The sequence below is a fragment of the Peromyscus californicus genome, unplaced genomic scaffold (assembly GCF_007827085.1).
Source record: "Peromyscus californicus insignis strain IS unplaced genomic scaffold, ASM782708v3 Scaffold_10__1_contigs__length_136768540, whole genome shotgun sequence".
NCBI lineage: Eukaryota > Metazoa > Chordata > Mammalia > Rodentia > Cricetidae > Peromyscus > Peromyscus californicus.
Window position 1 is genome coordinate 112,713,629 of NW_026294391.1, and position 22,664 is coordinate 112,736,292.

Below are 22,664 nucleotides of genomic sequence, written 5' to 3' on the forward strand. Positions count from 1 at the left end.
TTGATGGCAAAAGTCTAGAAGGGTATGCTTAAGTGTGTTTTGATCATTTTTTGAAAAAAAATTCTGAAGATGATACTTTCTTTTTATATATTTTTATTTTTTGGAATTAAAATTATAGCTGTTTAATTTTCCTCCTTCCCTGTTCTGCCTTCCACACCTCCTAGGTACCCTCAACTTTGCTTTCTCTCAAATTTGTGGCCTCTTTTTCTTTGTGTGTGTGTGTGTGTGTGTGTGTGTGTGTGTGTGTGTGTGTGTGTATGTGTGTGTGTGTATGTGTGTATTTTCCTAAATATATAAATACATCCTGCTCAGTGCATAGGATGTTATTTGTATGTATCTGATTTCAGGACTGAGCGTGTGGTACTGGATAGATAATTGAGGAGACTCTTCTGACCTTTCTCCCACTCGCAGCATTTCAAGTTTTCTGTAGTTCTTTGTTTATGCTCAGGGCCCCATGAGAGGTTGCTTCCGCCATGTTAGCATGTCTTTTGGTGTTGTCCTTGTTCTGATCTTGTTTAGGCAGCCGTGTTTTTGAGACTTCATGATATAGCTTGTGCAACATTTCTAGGAGACATAATCTCATAGCAAACTTCTTGTTCCCCTGGCTCTTCAAATCTTTCTTTCTCTCTTCTGGGATATTCCTTGGACCTTCGGTCCAAGTATTGTGTTTTATATGTAGCAATTGTGGTGTGAGTACTCTATGATCACTTGTTTCCTGCAATTTGATTGGTTGTGGTTCTCTGTAATGGTCTCTGTCTGTTACAAAGTGAAGTTTATTTGATGATGGCTAAGAGCTACACTTCATTTGTAACTTCATGTTATTATTGTACCAATGAGCATGTCTCATCAGGTCAGGCATTATTCTAGTTTGCAGGATTCAAAATTGGGTGAGGTTGCTGAGGAATTTTCGCCAGTGACGGGAGCAGCATCTTCTGGCTCTGTGAAAGCTATCCATCAGGGAAAAAGATTCCAGGTCTATAGCAGCTGGATTTTTTTCCCTCCCTGTGACCAAAGTGTGTGGTGTCTTCAGCAATGGGGTTTTATTCACCATCAAGTTTTGGTGGGTTAACAAGAACAATGGGAGTAGTTTGTATTTTTTAGCTAGTCTTTAGGACTCACATAACTAACAATGGAAAATGAGGTATTCATACCTAGTTATGGATTATAAAAGAAGCATTTTCCTCACATGTATGGTAAGTCCAATAAAAATCTTTTGAAACAATATATTGCTTTTTCAAGCATTCTTTTTGTTTGTTTGTTTTTGCTTTTTTGTTTTTCGAGAAAGGGTTTCTCTGTGTAGCTTTGTGCCTTTCCTGGAACTCACTCTGTAGGCCAGGATGGCTTCGAACTCACAGAGATCCTCCTGCTTCTGCCTCTCCAGTGCTGAGATTAAAGGCATGCACCACCACCACCCAGGTCTTTTCAAGCATTCTTTTTTTTTATGGTGAAAAAGTATATTTAGAATTAGCCAGCTGGACTCAGTTTAGATGATCCCAATTTTGTTGGCAACATCCAGAGCATGATAGTCAGGAGCCAACCGAACATATGCCTCCTTCTCTCCATCAGGCCTTATGAGGGTGTTGACTTTGGCCACATCGATGTCATAGAGTTTCTTCACAGCCTGTTTGATCTGGTGCTTGTTGGCCTTGACATCCACAATGAACACAAGTGTGTTGTTGTCTTCTATCTTCTTCATGGCTGACTCAGTGGTCAGGGGGAATTTGATGATGGCATAGTGGTCAAGCTTGTTTCTCCTGGGCGCGCTCTTTCGAGGATATTTAGGCTGCCTCCTGAGCCGCAGGGTCTTGGGCCGCCGGAACGTGGGTGACGTGCGGATCTTCTTTTTGTGGCTGTGGACGCCTTTCAGCACTGCCTTCTTGGCTTTCAAGGCCTTTGCTTTGGCTTCGGCTTTGGGAGGGGCAGGAGCTTCCTTCTTCGCTTTCGGCGCCATCTTGGCGAAAAGTTTTTCAAGCATTCTTAATGTTAGTGACATGAAGAATTTTTATTGTCATAGGACAAAGATATTACTAAATACATTGACTGAGAGACTTTATGGGCTATCAGAGGAGGGTATACAGCAAAGTTATTAAGTTAGGTGGGGGAATGGAATTGGCTCTAGGCTTTATATAATATCTGATAACATTCTTAACATATGTGGGAGTAGAAGCTAGTAATATATTGATTTTGTGAGTGTTACAGCTCTGGAGGGAAAGGTATCCTGACTTATTGGAAATGGGAAGGCAGGCTATACCTAGAGCCACAAGAGGACAGCTCTGGAGGGTAGAGCCACAAGAGGACAGCTCTGGAGGGTAGAGCCACAAGAGGACAGCTCTGGAGGGTAGAGCCACAAGAGGACAGCTCTGGAGGGTAGAGCCACAAGAGGACAGCTCAGCTCTGGAGGGAAGGTATCCTGACTGTCTGGAAGCCAGCCTCTACGTAGAGCTGCAACAGGACAGCTCAGAGGCTAGAGCCGAAATAGGACAGCTCAGGCCTGGAGGGGAAGGAATCCTGACTTGGGGGGAACTCTGCTCGGTCTACCTCCATCATCCAGGATCCAGGAACCAAGAGAGCTGGCACATCCGGATCTCGGGTGTTAAGGGCTCCTGTCTCGGCCTCGCCTCATAGGAGTGACAGTTACAGGAAGCCTCAATGGGGGTAGTACTTCCAGGGAAAAGCTGGAACAGCTACCCACAAGTCCCTGTTTTCCCCCCGAAAATTGCAATCCAGCAGTTTGTGTCAACATATACTGTACAGTCATATTGTTATAACTTTAATTCATTTCAATTTATTTTATTACATATTATATGATGCATATTACCATTTCTTAGTATATATGTTGTACTAATTGAGATTGCCTAATTGTAAATATGGTCTTCCGAAGTAGATAGAATATTACCTCTATTGATTTTTAGGTCATCACTATGAAAGCAAGCCTGTAGGGATGAAGCTTCAATACTATGGAATGTAATCATCCATCTCACCTAGATGAGAACCCTGTGACCTACAATAATGACTAACATGGCAAGATATTTTTTAGAGACAAATAGTGGCATGAATGTTCTGGGAGAAACCAATGACTTTCTGGTTGGATTTTGAGCTAAATCTCCACAACAGAAATCATATCTGGTACAATTTACAGGGCCATGAACTTAAAATATAGATCAAAGGCCCTGGATGAGAACCTACTCTTATTATTCAGCTAAGAGGATCTAGTATCAAGATAATCCCTAAAGATTTATCATTGTATTATATATAAATGCATCTCTCAGGTTTCATTACAGAAGATTACTTTGGCAGCTGATCACATTGTAATCCTATTACTTGAAGCAAAATAGACATAATTGTTACATAAGGTAAAATAAAAAGACATAATTTTACACATTGGCTTTAATATGTAAATATATTGGAGGTATTTATGTAGCCACTTAATAGTGTGATTTCTTACGACTCTCTCAGACATCCTTACTGTTATTTGACCCTCCTTTTGTCTTTACCCCCCTCCCTGACGCTGTCTATTCCGTGTCCTCCTTCCGATCACACATAACTTGATATTGACCTCTCCATTGCTCTCTCACCACTAACCCTGCAATGGTCCCTTTTATCTTACTGGCTTCTTCTTCTCAACAAAGTTAAGTTGGCTTGTCCCGTATCAAGTAACATAATCAAGTTATTCCCTCAAAGACAGTCTCAAATTAATCTTGATTTAGACAATATCTCATAGGTGTGCTGAGTGCCTTGCCTCCTAAGTGTTGATTAATTAATACTGTCCATCATACTAGGTATTATAAAGTATGTCTCATGTTTACATTTTAGTTAATTTTCAGAACAATTCTATGTAGTATGGACAGTATTTCTATTGTATAAAAAATATATGGATATTAAGTTTCTGTGATTGCCCAAAGACCATAGAAATAGTCATGTAAATGAATCTCACCATTTACATTTTAGAAAATTTCCCTAATTTGAATAACTCAAGATTCTCATCTTTCCAATAATTACCATGTTTAAACTAGTTATTTGAGAATTAAAATTTTATGTCATTAACTATTTATCACAGTACCCAAAATGTAATAACAATGTTAAAAAGTGTGAACTATAATAAAAGCAATGTACTTTCATACAAGAAATTTCTTGAACATTTTGATAAGGCAAGAACACCAGGTTATTTTGCTTCTGAAATATTTTATTTATTAAACATAAACCCTTCATTTATTTTTCTCATTGCATTATAATTTTTGAATGAGACATGAAGTTTGAAAAGATTTCATAAGACTCTTGTTGTGCTTGCCAGAATTACATGAATATTCTTTGTATTTGTTCTGAAATTTATCCATACAGGTAAATATCTTGTCATTCTCAGGGGCATACGTTATAGTTTAGAGAAATTATTCCGGATTTAATTGACTCCTGCTGCCTCTGTTAACCATATGGATGTCCATGATTGGAACTACAATACTATTCCTACTACTTCCGGAAGCAATGTTGATGCTCATGATATTCTTACTACTGGATACCATGTTAATTTCCCTGATCTCTCCTGCAATGAGTGACCATGGGGAGGTAAGTGTTCCTTGTTTGCTAATGTGTAGAATGTTATTTTACAAGATGTAACCAACCATTGGTAACTTAAGTTGATATGCATAATTCATGCTACCAATGGTCCCCATGCTGATGTCATTGATCACTGCTGCCTCTGTTAACCCTGTTGATAGTTATGAAAACACCTCCCATGCATTCCTATTGGTTCTGTAAGCCGTGCTGGTGCATGTGGTCCTTGTTACCAAGGGATAACATTTTGATTGCCATGAGTGCTCTGGCCCCTTATGATCATATTAATGTAAGTATTCTGTGTTGCCAACATAAAGAATGTAAAAAGAATGTAAATTTCCAAGAACTGAAATACCAACTGAAACTAAATTGATATCCAGAATACTTGCTGTCACCTCCAAACAAATGGAATTCATTTATCCCTGCTGCCTCTGTTAAACATGTGGATGTCCATGAGCAGACATACCATGGTATTCCTACTATTTTGGAAGTCAAGTTGAGGAGGATTCTTTCTTGCCCATGGATCTGATGTTGATGTATATCATGTGCCCTGTCACCTGAGACCATGTAGCTACAAGAGTTCTGTGTTGCCAACATGAAGGATGTTAATTTTCTTGATAACAACTACCAGCAGAAACCATGTTGCTATCCATTATACATGATGCTGCCTGAAACCATGTGGATTTAATTGATCTCTGCTAACTGTTAACCATATGGATGTTCAGGATTGGTACTATAACACTATTCCTACTACTTTTGGAAGCAATGTTTATGCTAATGATCTATTAAACCACCAGATAACATGTTGACTGTCATGATCTCTCCTGCTACAAGTGATCATGTTAATGTGTTCCTTGTTGCCAATGAATAGAATGGTAATTCCCAATATTTAACCAACTTTTGGTAACTAAATTGATGTGCATAATTCATGCTACCATGTGCACCCATGCTGATGTAATTGATCACTGCTGCCTCTCTTAACCTATTGATGTCTATGAATGGACCCAAATGGACTCCTGTTGAATTTGTAAGCCATGTTGATGCATGTGGTTTTGGTTCCATGGGATATTATCTTGATGGCCATGACCTCTCTGAGGCCTGAGGACCATGAGAAGGTAAGTGTTGTCTGTTTCCAACATGAAGAATATAAATTTCCAAGAACTGAAATACTAACTAAACTAAGTTGAAATGCAGAATGCATGTTGCCACCAACAAAGTTGATGCCAATATCCCTGCTATGTCTATGAAACATATGGATGTCCAAGAGTGGACATACAATGCTATTCCTACTATTTCTGGAAGCCAGGTTGATACCAGGGTTCTTCCTTGCCCATGGATCTGATGTGGAGTTCTATCTGTCCTGCTACCTGAGACAATGTTAATACAAGAGTTCTGTCTTTCCAACATGAAGAATGTTAATTTCCCTGATCTCAATACCAAAGTAAACTATGTGGCTATCCTTTCTACATGCTGCCACCTGAATCCTTGAGGATTTCATTGATCTCTGCTGCTTCTGTTACACATATGGGTGTCCATGATTGGAACTACAATGCTATTCATACTACTTCTCATAGCAGTGTTGATACTCATGATCTTGTAAACCACTAGACATCATTTTGATTTCTGTGATGTCTCCTGTTACAAGTGATGATGTTAATGTAAGTGTTCCTGTTGGCAATGTGTAGAATGGTAATTTCCATTATTTAACAAGCATTGGTAACTAAGCAGATATCCGTAATTCATGCTGTCATCTCCAACCATGCTGATGTCATTAATCCTCATTGCAACTGTTAACCCTATTGATGTCTATGAATGCACCTCAAAAGAATTCGTGTTGGTTCTGTAAGCCATGTTGATGCATGTGGTCCTTGGTACCATGGGAAAACATCTTGACTACCATGACCTCTCTGGACCCTTGTGACCATATTGATGGAAGTGTCCTATGTTGCCAAAACAAAGAATGTAAATTTCCAAGAACTGAAATACAAACTGAAACTAAATTGATATCCAGAATATTTGCTGTCACCTCCAACCAAATTGAATTCATTCATCCCTGCTGCATCTGTTAAACATGTGGATGCCCATAAGCAGACATACCATGCTATTCCTACTATTTCTGGAAACCATGTTGATGCCAGGGTTCTTTCTTGCCCATGGATCTGATGGTGATATCCATCCGTCCTGCTACCTGAGACCATGTTCTGTCTTTCCAGCATGAAGAATGTTAATTTCCCTGATCTCAAATACCATAGTAAACTATGTGGCTATCCATTCGACATGCTGCCACCTAAAAACCTGTGGATATAATTGATCCCTGCTTCTGTTACCCATATGGATGTCCATGATTGGAAGCACAATGACATTAGTTTTTCTGTAAGCAATGTTGATGCTAATTATATTCTTACTACTGGGCACCATGTTGAATTCTATGAACTATCCTGCTACAAGTCACCACCTTAAGGTAAGTGTTTCTTGTTGCCAATGTATAGAATGGTAATTTTCAAGATTTAACTAACTTTTGGTAACTAAGTTGACACACATAATTCATACTGCCACCTGCAGCCAAGCTTATGCCATTGATCACTAAAGCCATTGATATTAATGAATGAAGATCCCATGCATTCCTATTGGTTGTATAAGCCCTGTTGATGCATGTGGTCCTTGTTACCATGGGATAACACCTTGATTGCTATGAAATCTCCATCCCCTTATGACCTTACTAATATAAGTGTTCTGTGTTGGCAATATGAAGAATGTAATTTGCAAGAATTGAAATACTAACAGAAACTAAGTTAATATCCTGAATATATGCTGCTACCTCTAAACAAGTTGAGGTCATTAATCCCAGCTGAGTCTCTTAAACATGTGCATGTCCATGATTGGAACTACAATGCTATTCCTACTCCTTCTGGAAGCAATGTTGATGCTCATGATCTTCTTACCACTGGACAACATGGTGACTTCCATGATCTCTCCTGCTACAAGTGACCACATAAAGTAAGTGTACCTTTTGGGCAATATATAGAATTGTAATTCCCAAGATTTAATAAACCTTTGTTAACTTAGCTAATATCTGTAATTCATGCTGCCACCTGCACCCATGCTGATGTCATTGACCACTGCTGCTTTGTTAACCTTGTTGATGTCTATGAAAGGGCGTGACAGGAATTACTATTGTTTCTGTAAGCCATGTTGATGCATATGGTCCTTGTAACCGTGGGATAACTTCTTGATTGCCATGACCGCTCTGGCCCCTTATGACCATATTAATATAAGTATTCTGTGTTGCCAACATAAAGAATGTAAATTTACAAGAACAATAATACAAACTGAAACTAAGTTGATACCTGGAATACTTGCTGTCACCTCCAAACAAATTGAATTCATTCATCCCTGCTGCATTTGTTAAACATGCAGATGTCCATGAGCAGACATACCATGCTATTCCTAGTATTTCTGGAAGCCGCATTGATGCCAGGGTTCTTTCTTGCCCATGGATCTAATGTTGATGTCTATCTGTCCTGCTACCTGAGACCATGTTGATGCAAGAGTTCTATCTTTCCATCATGAAAATTGTTAATTTTCCTGATATTAACTACCATAGTAAACTATGTGGCTATCTATTCTACGTGTTGCCACCTGATACCTTGTGGATTTAATTGATCCCTGCTTCTTCTGTTATCCATATGGATGTCCATAATTGGAACTATAATACTTTTCCTACTACTTTGGGTAGCAGTGTTGATGCTCATGTTATTGTAAACCACTGGACATCATGTTGATTTCCATGATCTCTGTTGCGATAAGTGATGATGTTAATGTAAGTGATCCTTGTTGCCAATGTATAGAACGGTAATTTCCAAGATTTAACCAACTCTTGGTAAATAAAGTTGATACACATAATTCATGCTGCTACCTGCAGCCATGCTAAAGTCATTGATCACTGCTGCCTTTGTAGACCCTGACGATATTAATGAATGGAGCTCCGATGCTTTCCTATTGGTTCTGTAAGCCATGTTCATACAGGTGGTCCTTTATACCATGGGTTAACATCTTGATTACCATAAATTCTCCAGCCCCTTATGGCCATATAAAGGCAAGTGTTTCTTTTTGGCAATATGTGGAATGGTAATTTTCAAGATTTAACAAGCATGGGTCACTAAGCAGATATCCATAATTCATGCTGCAACCTCCAACCATGCTGATGTCATTGATCCCTGTTGTCACTGTTAACCCAGTCTATGAATGCACCTCCAATGCATTCCTCTTGTTTCTGTAAGCCATGTTGATGCATGTGATCATTATTAACATGATATAACATTTTGTTTTTTTTGTTTTTCGAGACAGGGTTTCTCTGTGTAGCTTTGCGCCTTTCCTGGAACTCGCTTTGGAGACCAGGCTGGCCTCGAACTCACAGAGATCCGCCTGGCTCTGCCTCCCGAGTGCTGGGATTAAAGGCGTGCACCACCACATTTTGATTGCCATGACCTCTCTGGCCCCTCATGACCATATTGATAGAAGTGTTCTGTGTTTCCAACATGAAGAATGTGAATTTCCAAGAATTGAAATACTACATGAAACCAAGTTGATATCCGGAATATTTGTCACCTCCAAACAAATTGAATTCATTTATCCCTTCTGCATCTGTTAAAAATGTGGATGTCCATCAGCGGACATACCATGCTATTCCTCCTATTTCTGGAAACCATGTTGATGCCAGCATTCTTCTTTGTCCATGGATCTGATGTTGATGTCTGTCCTCTTACCTGATACAATGTTGGTAAAAGAGTTCTTTCTGTCTTTTCATCATGAAGAAAGTTAATTTCTCTGATCTTAACTAACAAAGTAAACTGTGTAGCTATTCATTCTACATTCTGCCACCTGAAACACTGTGGATATAATATATCCATACTGCTTCTGTTAACCATATGGATGTCCATGATTAGAGGAACAATGCCATTCTTATTACTTCCGCAAACAATGTTGATGCTCATTATCTTCTCACCACTTGGCACCATGTTTATTTCTATGATCTCTCCTGCTACAAGTCACCACCTTAAGATAAGTGTTTGTTGTTGCCAATATATAGAATGGTAATTTCTAAGATTTAACTAACTTTTGGTAACTAAGTTGATACACATAATTCATACTGCCACCTGCAGCCATGCTAATGTGTTTCTAATAATTGATCATGATGCCTTTGCAAACCCTGTTGATATTAATGAATGGTACTCCCATGCATTCCTATATGTTCTGTAAGCTATTTTGATGCATGTGGTTCTTGTTACCATGGGATAACACCTTGATGGCTTTGAATTCTCCATCCCCTTATGACCTTCTTAATGTAAGTGTTCTGTATTGCCAATATGAATAATGTAATTTTCAAGAATTGAAATACCAATAGAAACTAACATAATATCCTAAAGACATGCTGTTACCTCCAAATAAGTTGAGGTCTTTAATACCAGCTAAGTCTCTTAAACTTATGCGTGTCCATGATTGGAACTTCAATGCTATTCCTACTCCTCCTGGAAGCAATGTTGATGCTCATGATCTTCTTACCACTGGACACCATGGTGACTTCCATAATCTCTCCTGCTACAAGTGACAATACTAAGGTAAGTGTTCCTTTATGGCAATATATAGAATGGTAATTCTCAAGGTTTAGTGAACCTTTGTTAACTTTGCTAATATCTGTAATTCATGTGCCACCTGGAACCATGATGCTGTTATTTACTGCTGCGTCCCCTGTTAACCCTGTTGTCTATGAAAGGAACTGCCATGGGTTCCAATTGGTTCTGTAATCCATGTTGATGCATGTGTTCCTTGTTACCATTGGATGACATCTTCATTTCCATGACCTCTTTGGCACCTTATCACCATATTAATGTAAATGTTCTGTGTTGCCAACATAAAGAATATAAATATCCAAGAACTGAAATACCAACTGAAACTAAGTTGATATCCAGAATACTTGCTGTCACCTCCAACCAAATTGAATTCATTCATCCCTGCTGCATCTTTTAAACATGTGGATGTCCATGAGTGGATATATCATGCAGCTCCTACTATTTCTGGAAGCCACATTGATGCCAGGGTTCTTTCTTGCCCATGGATCTGATGTTGATGTCTATCTGTCCTGCTACCTGAGACCATGTTGATGCAAGATATCTGTCTTTCGAACATGAAGAATGTTAATTTCCCTGATCTCAACTACCATAGTAAACTATGTGGCTATCCATTCAACATGCTACCACCTGAAATCTTGTGGATTTAATTGATTCCTGCTGCTTCCGTTACCCATATGGATGTCCACGATTAGAACTTTAATGCTTTTCCTACTACTTCTGGTAGCAGTTTTGATGCTCAAGGTCATGTAAACCACAGTAAACCATGTTGATTTTCATAATCTCTGTTTCTACAGGTGATTATATTAATGTAGACTTTCCTTGTTGCCAATGTATAGAATGGTAATTTCCAAGATTTAACCAACTTTTGGTAACTAAGTTGATACACATAATGAACGCATCCTCCCACCTGCAGCCATGCTGATGTCATTGATCACTGCTGCCTTTGCAAACCCTGCTTATATTAATGAATGGAGCTCCCCTGCGTTTCTATTGGTTCTGTAAGCCATGTTGATGCAGGTGGTCCTTTATACCATGGGTTGACATCTTGATTGCCATAAATTCTCCAGCCTCTTATGGCCATATTAAGGCAAGTGTTCCTTTTTGGCAGTGTGTAGAATTCCAATTTCCAATACTTAACAAGCATTGGTAACTAAGCAGATATCCCTAATTCATGAGGCATCCTCCAACCATGCTGAGGTCATTGATCCCTGTTGCCACTGTTAATCCTGTTGTTGTCTATGAATGCACCTCCAATGCATTCCTATTGGTTCTGTAAGACATGTTGATGCATGTGGTCATTATTACCGTGGAATAACACCTTGACTGCTTTGAATTCTCCATCCCCTTATCACCTTATTCATGTAAGTGTTTTGTGTTGCCCATATAAAGAATATAATTTCCAAGAATTGATATACTAACAGAAACTAAGTTAATATACTGAATACATGCTGCTACCTCAAAACAAGTTGAGGTCATTAATCCCAGCTGAGTCTCTTAAACATGTGCATGTCCATGATTGGAACCACAATGCTACTCCTACTCCTTCTGGAAGCAATGTTGATGCTCATGTACTTCTTACCACTACACACCATGGTGACTTTGATGATCTCTCCAATTACAAGTGACCATATTAAGGTAAGTGTACCTTTTTGGCAATAATATAGAATGGTAATTTCTGAGATTTAATGAGCCTTTTTTAACTTAGCTAATATCTGTAATTCATGTTGCCACCTGCACCCATGCTGATGTCGTTGACCGTTGCTGCCTCTGTTAACCTTGTTGATAATGTATGAGAGGAATTCCCATTGTTTCAGTAAGCCATGTTGATCCATCTGGTCCTTGTTGCCATGGTATAACATCTTGGTTGCCATGATCTCTCTGGCCCCATATGACCGTAATAATGTAAGTATTTTTTGTTGCCAACATAAAGAATGTAAATTTCCAAGAACAAAAATACCAACTGAAGCTAATTTGATATCCGGAATTCTTGCTGTCATCTCCACACATATTGAATTCATTCATCCCTACTGCATCTTTTAAACATGTGGATGTCCATGAGCAGACATATGATGGTATTCCTACAATTTCTGGAAGCCACATTGATGCCAGGGTTCTTTCTTGCCCATGGATCTGATGTTGATGTCTATCTGTCCTGCTACCTGAGACCATGTTGATGCAAGAATTCTATCTTTCCATCATGAAGATTGCTAATTTCTTTAATCTCAACTACCAGAGTAAACTATGTGGCTGTCCATTCTACATGCTGCCACCTGATATTTTGTGTATTCAATTGATCCTGGCTGCTTCCGTTACCCATATGGATGTCCATGATTGGAACTATAATGCTTTTCCTACTACTTCTGGTAGCAGTGTTGAGGCTCATGGTCTTATAAACCACTGGACACCATGTTGACTTCCAATATCTGTGTTGCTAGAGGTGGTGATGTTAATGTAAGGGTTCCTTGTTGCCAATGTATAAAATGATAATTTCCAAGGTTTAACCAACTTTTGGTAACTAAGTTGATACACATAATTCATGCTGCCACCTTCGGCCATACTGAGGTCATTGATCCCTGCTTCCTTTGCCAACGCTGCTGATATTAATGAATGGAGCTCCCATGCATTCCTATTGTTTTTGTAAGCCATGTTGATGCAGGTGGTCCTTTATACCATGGGTGAACATCTTGATTGCCATAAATTCTACAGCCTCTTATGGCCATATTAAGGCAAGTGTTCCTTTTGGGCAATGTGTAGAATGGTATTTTCCAAGATTTAACAAGTATTTGTAACTAAGCAGATATCCATAATTCATGATGCCATCTCCAACCATGCTGATGTCATTGATCCCTGTTGCAACTGTTAAACCTGTAGATGTCTATGAATGCACCTCCAACACATTCCTGTTGTTTCTGTAAGCCATGTTGATGCATATGGTCCTTGTTACCATGGGATAACATTTTGATTGCCATGACCTCTCTGGCCCCTTATGACCATATTGATGGAAGGGTTCTGTGTTGCCATCATAAAGAATGTAAATTTCCAAGAATTGAAATACCAACTGAAACTAAGTTGATACCCGGAATATTTGCTGTCACCTCCAAAAAAATCGAATTCATTCATCCATGCTCCGTCTGTTAAACATGTGGATGTTCCTGAGCGGACATACCATGCTATTCCTACTATTTCTGGAAGCCACATTGATGCCAGTGTTCTTTCTTGCACATGGATATAATGTTGATGTCTATCTGTCCTCCTACCTGACACCATGTTGGTGCAAGTGTTCTGTCTTTCCATCATGAAGAAAGTTAATTTCTCTGATCTCAAGTACCAAAGTAAACTGTGTGGCTATCCATTCTACATTTTGCCATTTGAAACACTGTGGATAAAATTGATCCCTACTGCTTCTGTTAACCATGTGGATGTCCATGATTGGAGGCACAATACCATTCCTACTATTTCTGGAAGCAATGTTGATGCTCATTATCTTCTTATACTGGGCACCATGTTGATTTCTATGATCTCTCCTGCTACAAGTCACCACCGTAAGGTAAGTGTTTCTTGTTGCCAATGTATAGAATGATAATTTCCAAGATTTAACCAACTTTTGGTAACTAACTTGATACACATTATTCATCCTGCCAACTGCAGCCATGTTGATGTCCATTGATCACTGCTGCATTTGCAAACCCTGTTGATATTAATGAATGGAGCTCCCATGCATTCCTGTTGGTTCTGTAAGCCATGTTGATGCATGTGGTCCTTGTTACCATGGGATAACACCTTGATTGCTATGAATTCTCCATTCCAGTATTACTTTATTTTTGCAAGTGTTCTGTGTTGGCAATATGAAAAATGTAATTTCCAAAATTGAAATACTAACAGAAACTAAGTTAATATCCTGAATACATGCTGCTACCTCCAAACAAGTTCAGTTCATTTAATCCAGCTGAGTGTCTTAAACATGTGCATGTCCATGATTGGAACTACAATGCTATTCCTACTCCTTCTGGAAGCAATGTTGATGCTCATGATCTTCTTACCACTGGACACCATGGTGACTTCCATGATCTCTCCTGCTACTGGTGACCATATTAAGGTAAGTTTCCTTTTTGGCAATATATAGAATGGTAATTTCCAAGATTTCATGAACCTTTGTTAACTTAGCTGATATTTGCAATTCATGCTGCCACCTGCAACCATGCTGATGTCATTGACTGTTGCTGCCTCTGTTAACCTTGTTGATGTCTATGAAAGGACCTGACAGGAATTCCTATTGTTTCTGTATGCCATGTGGATGCATACAGTCCTTGTTACCATGGCATAACATCTTGATTACCATGACCTCTCTGGTCCCTTATGATGATATTGATGTATATGTTTTGTGTTGCCAACATAAAAAATGTATATTCCAAGAACAAAAATACCAACTGATACTAAGTTGACACCTGGAATACTTGTTGTCACCTCCTACCAAATTGAATTCATTCATCCCCGCTACATCTGTTAAACATGCAGATGTCCATGAGCAGACATACCATGCAATTCCTACTATTTCTGGAAGCCATGTTGATGCCAGGGTTCTTTCTTGCCCATGGATCTGATGTTGATGTCCATCTGTCCTCCTACCTGAGACCATGTTGATGCAAGAGTTCTGTCTTTTCCACAAGAAGAATGTTAATTTCCCTGATCTCAACTACCATAGTAAACTATGTGGCTATCCATTCAACATGCTACCACCTGAAACCTTGTGGATTTAATTGATCCCTGCTGCTTCCGTTACCCATATGGATGTTCATGATTGGAACTATAATGCTTTTCCTACTACTTCTGGTAACATTCTTGATGGTCATGGTCTTGTAAACCAATGGACACCATGTTGATTTCCATGATCTCTTTTTCTACCGTTGATGATATGTTGATGATATTAATATACGTGTTCCTTGTTGCCAATGTATAAAATGGTAATTTCCAAGATTTAACCATCTTTTGGTAAATAAGTTGATACACATCATTCATGATGCCACCTGCAGCCATGCTGATGCTATTGATCACTGCTGCCTTTGCAAACCCTGTTGATATTAATGAATGGAGCTCCCATGCATTCCTATTGTTTTTGTAAGCCATGTTGATGCAGGTGGTCTTTATAGCATGGGTTAACATCTTGTTTGCCATAAATTCTCCAGCCCCATATGCCCATATTAAGTCAAGTGTTCCTTTTTGGCAGTGTGTAGAATTCCAATTTCCAATACTTAACAAGCATTGGTAACTAAGGAGATATCCCTAATTCATGCGGCAACCTCCAACCATGCTGAGGTCATTGATCCCTGTTGCCACTGTTAATCCTGTTGTTGTCTATGAATGCACCTCCAATGCATTCCTATTGGTTCTGTAAGACATGTTGATGCATATGGTCCTTGTTACCAGGGGATAACACCTTGACTGCTTTGAATTCTCCATCCCCTTATCACCTTATTCATGTAAGTGTTTTGTGTTGCCCATATAAAGAATATAATTTCCAAGAATTGATATACTAACAGAAACTAAGTTAATATACTGAATACATGCTGCTACCTCAAAACAAGTTGAGGTCATTAATCCCAGCTGAGTCTCTTAAACATGTGCATGTCCATGATTGGAACCACAATGCTATTCCCACTCCTTCTGGAAGCAATGTTCATGCTCATGTACTTCTTACCACTAGACACCATGGTGACTTTGATGATCTCTCCAATTACATGTGACCATATTAAGGTAAGTGTACCTTTTTGACAATATATAGAATGTTAATTTCCAAGATTTAATGAACCTTTGTTAACTTAGCTGATATCTGTAATTCATCCTGCCACCTGCACCCATGTTGATGTCATTGACCTCTGTTTCCTCTGTTAACCTTGATGATGTATATGAAAGGACCTGCCTTGCATTCCTATTGTTTCTGTAAGCCATGTTGATGCATGTGGTCCCTGTTACCATGGGATAACATGTTGATTGCCATTAACTCTCTGGCTCCTTATGACCATATTAATGTAAATGTTCTGAGTTGCCAAAATAAAAAATGTAAATTTCTAAGAACAAAATTCCAACTGAAACTAAGTTTATACCAGGAATACTTGTTGTCACCTCCAACCAAATTGAATTCATTCATCCCTGCTGCATCTATTAGACATGTATATGTCCATGAGCAGACATATCATGCTATTCCTACTATTTCTGGAAGCATGTTGATGCCAGGTTTCTTTTCTTACTATGGATCTGATGTTGATATCCATCTGTCCTGCTACTTGAGACCATGTTCAGTCTTTCCATTATGAAGAAAGTTTATTTTCCTCATCTCAATTACCAAAGTTAACTATGTGGCTAACCATTCAACATGTTGCCACTTGAAACCTTGTGGATTTAATTGATCCCTGCTAATTCTGTTACCCATATGTATATCCATGTTTAGAAGTACAATGCTTTTCCTACTACTTCTGGTAGCAGTGTTGATGCTCATGTTTTTGTAAACAACTTGACATCATGTTGGTTTACATAATCTCTCCTGATACTGGTGGTCATGTTAATATAGGTGTTTCTTGTTGCCAATGTATAGTATGGTAATTTCCAAGATTTAACCAACTTTTGGTAACTGATACACATAATTCATGCTGTCACCTGCAGCCATACTGATGTCATTGATCACTGCTGCCTTTGCAAACTCTGTTGATATTAATGAATGGAGCTCCCATGCATTCCTATTGGTTCTGTAAGCCATGTTGTTGCAGTCGGTCCTTTTTTAGCATGGGTTAATATCTTGTTTGCCATATATTCTCTGGCCCCTTATGGCCATATTAAGGCAAGTGTTCCTTTTTGGCAATGTGTAGAATGGTAATTTCCAAGATTTATCAAGCATTGGTAACTAAGCAAATATCCATAATTCATGCTGCCACCTCCTACCATGCTGATATCCTTGATCCCTGTTGCCACTGTTAACCCTGTTGATGTCTATGAATGCACTTCCAATGCATTTGTTGGTTCTGTAAGCCATGTTGATTCATGTGGTCCTTGTTACCAGGGGATAATACCTTGATTGCTTTGAATTCTCCATTCCCTTATCACCTTATTCATGTAAGTGTTCTGTGTTACTCATATGAAGAATGTAATTTACAAGAATTGAAATACTAACAGAAACTGAGTTAATATCCTGAATACATGCTGCTACCTCCAAACAAGTTGAGGTCTTTAATCTCAGCTGAGTCTCTTAAAAATGTTCATGTCCACGATTGGAACCACAATGCTATTCCTACTCCTTCTGGAAGCAATGTTGATGCTCATGATCTTCTTACCACTGGACACCAGGTTGATTTCCATGATCTCTCCTGCTACAAGTGACCATTTTAATGTAAGTGTTCTTTTTGGCAACATATTCAACGGTAATTCCTAAGATATAATGAACCTTTGTTAACTTAGCTGGTAGTTGTAATTCATGTTTACACCTGCACTCGTGCTGATGTCATTGACCCCTGCTGCCACTGTTTACGTTGTTGATGTCTATGAAAGGACCTGCCAGGCATTCCTATTGGTTCTGTAAGTCATGTTGATGCATGTGGTCTTTGTTTTAATGGGATAACATCTTGATTGCCATGACCTCCCTGGCCTCTTATGGCGATATTAAGGTAAGTGTACATTTTTCCAACATGAGGAATGTAAATTTCCATGAACTGAAATACTAACTGAAGCTAAGTTGATATCTGGAATACTTGCTGCTACCTCCATATAAATTGAATTCATTTATCCCTGCTGCATCTGGTAAACATGTGGATGTCCAGGATCCATTGTCTTATGGTATTTCTGGCATTACTAGAAGCCATGTGGATGACTGTGGTCCTTCTTGCCAGTGTATTCCATATAGATTTCCTTGAACTCTTGCCACCTGTGACAATGTTAATGTAAGGGTTCTGTGCTGTCAATGTGAAGAACATTAATTTCCAAGAATTTAACCACCAACTGAAACTAAGTTTATATACAGAATGAATGGTGCCACCTCCAAACATGTTGAAGTCATTGATCCCTCCTGCCTCTGTTGGACATATTGGTGTTTATGATTCTAATTATGATATTCCTAGTACATTTGAAATCCATGATGATGCCCATCATATTTGTACCAGTGGATACCATATTGTTTTTTGTGATCTCCCCTGCTGTCTTTGACCTTGTTAAATTAAATGTTCTCTCACCAACATGAAGAATATTAAGTTCCAAGATTTAACCATTGAAATGTTAAGTTCCAAGATTTCACTGATCTTGGAAACTAGTTTTATACCCATAATTCTTGGTGTCATCTGAATCCATGGTCATTTTATTGATCCCACTTGTCTCTGTTAACCATGTTAATGCCTATGATCAGAACTTACATGCTATTCTTATTCCTTCTGGAAGCGATGTTGATTCCCATGCTCCTTGTTACCAATGGATAACGTCTTGATATTGGTGAACTGTGTGGTCAATTTTGACCATATTAAGATAAATTTTCTGTTATTCTAACATGAACAAAGTAAATTTACTAGAAATCAACTACCATCTGAAACTAAGTTAATATCCATAATTCATGCTGCTGTCTATAAACATGTTGATTCCATTGTTTCCTGCTCCCTCTTAACAGTTTTGATCAGTCCATGGTCAGACATTCCATGGTATTCCTACTATTTCTGGGAGGCAAGTTAATGCCTGTAGTTCTTCTTGCTGCTTAATATGAAGTTTATATCTAGCTTTCCTGCCATTGTTTTGTGAATGAGAAAAACGTTAATTTTCAAGATTTAATCTGCAGTCTGAAAATAAGTTGATATCTATGATTCATGCTGCCACCTGCAACCATGTTGATGTCATTGATTCTACTCTGTTAATCAAATTGATGTCTAACATAGGACATCATGCTATTCCTGTTTCTTCTGGAAGCCATGTAGATGCCTGTGGTCCTTCTTAACCACTACATACATTGTTGATTTCCAAGATCTCTCCTGCCCCTTTTGACTGTATTAAATTATTATTCTGTGTTACCAACATGCAGAATGTTAATTTGCAAGATTTAACCCACCATCCAAATGTAAGATGAAATCCATAATTCATGATGCCACCTGAAACCATTTTGATGCCATTTATCCCATGTGCCTCTGTTAACCAAATTGATGTCCATGATTGGATGACCTACTATGCTCTTCCTACTATTTCTGGAAGCCTTGTTCATGCTTGTGGTCTTTCTTACTGTAGATATGACATTGATGTCCATATCCATGGAGATCTTCTGCTACCGGAAACCCTATTGATGCAAGAGTTCTGTGCTGCCAACATGATGAATGTTAATTGCCATGATCTCAGCTACCATCTGAAACTATTGATATTTACATGCTACCACCTACAACCTTGTTGATGACATTGATGCCTGCTGTCCTCTTTATCATGTTCATTTGTGCTATTCCTTTTGGTTTGAAGTCCATGTTGATGCCTTATGGTTATGTTTTGCTCCTGGATAAGATGTTGATGTTAATGGTCTGACCTGCCACCTGAGACCATGCTGAGGTAAGTTTTCTGTGTTGCCAACATGAAGAATATTGATTTCCATGAGTTGATCTGCCATTGGAACTGAAGTTGATATCTGTAATTCATTCTGTCCCTGGAACCATGTTGATACCACTGATTCTTGCTTCTTTTGTTTATCATGTTAATTACCACGATCTGACCCACCATGCTGTCCCTACTGCTTCTGGAAGCCATGTTGATGCCTGTGGTTCTTGGTGCTCAGGGATATGATCTTGATGTCAATGTTCTGTTCTGACTCCTGAATCCATGCTGAGGTAAATGTTTTTTGTTGCCAGTGTAAAGTATGTTCTTCTTCTTGATCTAACCTACTATCCAAATCTAAGCTGTACTTCATCACCCATGCTTCTTCAGGCCACCACATTGATGTCACTGATCCTTGCTGCATGTTTTAACTATGTTGATATCCATGAGCCAACCCTCCATTCAAAACTATGTTGATATTATGGATCCTTCCTACTTCTGGTAAGCATGTTGATATTCCTGTCTCAGTGTGACAGCAGAGGCTATGCTGCCACTGATAACTGTGTTGACATATCTAGTCTCTCTTTCCACTGGACACCATGTCATTTCCATGATCCTACTCATTCTGAAAGCTACATTGATAGTCTTTGTCTTTGATACCACCAGAGACCATGTTGATGTCCTTGTTCCATACTTTACCAGTAACCATGCTGCTATCCCTGATCTGTGCTGCCTTTGTTAACCATGTTGTTGTCTTGGATTTGTTTTGCCCCCCAAAGCTGTGTTGATATCACTGATTTGTACTGCCAGTGGCAAACATTTTGATGTCTCTGAACCTTGCTGCCTCTGCTAGCTATGTTGCTGCCCATGATCTGACCTACCATTCAACCCCTACTGCTTCAGGGAGCCATGGCGATGCCTGAGGTCCTTGTTGCCCCTGGATGCGATATTGATGTCCATGTTCTGTCCTTCCACCTGAGACCACATTGAGGTAAGTATTCTGTGCGGCCAACATAAATAATGTTGATTTCCTTGATTCCACATGCCATCCAGAACTAATTTAATACTCTTGATGCATGCCACTGCAGGAAATCATATTGATGTCACTGTTCTTTGCTGCATCTTCTAACCATGTTGATGTTCATCATCCAACCTACCATCCAAAACTTTGTTGATGTTACTGATCTATGTTGTAGCTGTCAACCATGTTGAGGTTACTGAACTTTGCTACCACCTGTAACCATATTGATGTCTGCAGTGTGCAGTGTCATCAGAAACAATGTTGAAGTCATTCGTCCATACTGCTACCTGAGACCCAGTTCAAGTAAGTTTCCTGTGCCACTCATGTGTACAATATTGATTTGCATGATCTGTCTGCCACCTGAAACCAAGTTGATATCCATGATCTATACTGACACAGGCAACCATGTTGATGTGACTGATTCTTGCTGCCTGTCTTAACCTTGCTGATATCCATGATTCGACCTGTCACCTGAAACTTTGTTGATGTCACTGATCTTTGCTGTTGCTGTCAACCATGTTGATGCTACTGAAACTTGCTTCCACTTGTAACCATACTGATGTCTGTAGTCTGTTATCATCTGAGACAATGCTGAAATAAGTGGTGCATACTACCACCTGAGACCCACTTCAGGTAAGTGTCTTATGTTGGCAATGTATACAATGTTGATTTCTGTGATTTGTCTGCCACCTGAAACTAAGATGATGTACATGATCTGCCACAGGAAACCAACCTTGTTGATGTCACTGATCTTTGTTCCCTGTTTTGACCATGTGGATGTTCATTATCTGATTTTACATCTGAAATTATGTTGATGTCACTCATTCATGCTGCCGCTGATAACCATGTTTATGGCCATAGTCTTTGTTGGAATCTTAGACCTTGTGCATGTCCATTGTCCATGTTGACACCTGAGTCCATGATGATGACCATGATGACTGTAGTCTGTGCTGCTGCTGGGGATTAGGTCAATATAAATGATCTGAGCTGCCAACAGAAACTATTTTGATATCATTAAGCCATCCTGGTGCTGGAGACCATGTTGACATCTTTGTCCTTGCTGCCACCAAAAACTATGTTTATGTTCATGCTCTGGGCTGCATGCTGAAGACCAGTTGAATATCCATGACTCAGATGCTGATGGAGACTGTGTCAATGTCTGTGGTTAGTACTGCCACAAGAAGGCATCCTGATAGTGATCTGTGATGCCTCCCACAAACATGTTATGTTGGTGATCTGTGTTGATGTCATGGACCAAATGGATGTCAGTTATCCAAGCTGTCAGGAGAAATCTTGTGGACCATTATCTGTGCTGCTCCTGGAAACCCTTTAGAAGTCTATGATCCATTCTGCTACTGGAAACCATGTGGAAGTCGGAGATCTGTACTGCCACTGACTTCTATTGGCAGGGAGCTTCTTTTGCAGTGGTATCAATGACTGTAGAATCATAACTGAAATTCAGACAGACAATGAAGGCGTCTGTGCCACCATATCCCCCAAAAGAAAATCCAGACAGGATCTTATTGGAGAGTCCTTGAAAGTTGTAATAAAAATACTTAACTGTAGCTCTTCACAGTTGATGGCTTCAGGCAGGGGTTGGGGAACAACTCCTTTTTAAGGGGCTGGCCACTGCAAGTTTGACCATGCTCCAATGAGTATAAGGGTTACACCGATTGGACTTGTTATATTGTATTTTTTCTATTCTGGGGGAGGATGCCACAAGGGTGGGAGGGTGGACCTGGGAGGAATGGGAAGCAAGTGTAATTGAGGTATGTTGTATGACATTCTCAAATGATTAATAAAATATTAGGTTGGAAAAATTTTAAAAAGTGTCAAATAGTGTGTATGTTAAATTTGGCCTACAAGTGATTCCTTATTTTAACTATATGACTTGAACCACAGCCTAACTATCTTAGCCATTGTTCTAGTGA

The 22,664-nt window shown here is 39.1% G+C and overlaps 1 protein-coding gene and 1 long non-coding RNA gene across 2 annotated transcripts; one reads left to right on the plus strand and one right to left on the minus strand.

The window, feature by feature from the left end:
* Positions 1-1,468: 1,468 nt before the first annotated feature.
* On the minus strand, positions 1,469-1,957 carry LOC128115967 (60S ribosomal protein L23a-like). The gene has a single exon (XM_052747195.1). It carries the CDS (start codon positions 1,949-1,951, stop codon positions 1,484-1,486), a length of 468 nt encoding a protein of 155 aa, XP_052603155.1. The 5' UTR covers positions 1,952-1,957; the 3' UTR covers positions 1,469-1,483.
* A 15,722-nt stretch (positions 1,958-17,679) lies between these two features.
* On the plus strand, positions 17,680-22,434 carry LOC128115972 (uncharacterized). The gene is made up of 6 exons (XR_008220327.1): positions 17,680-20,005; positions 20,103-20,213; positions 20,616-20,703; positions 20,801-21,036; positions 21,133-21,366; positions 21,458-22,434. It is a non-coding gene; the product is annotated as an uncharacterized LOC128115972 (long non-coding RNA).
* Positions 22,435-22,664: the final 230 nt, after the last annotated feature.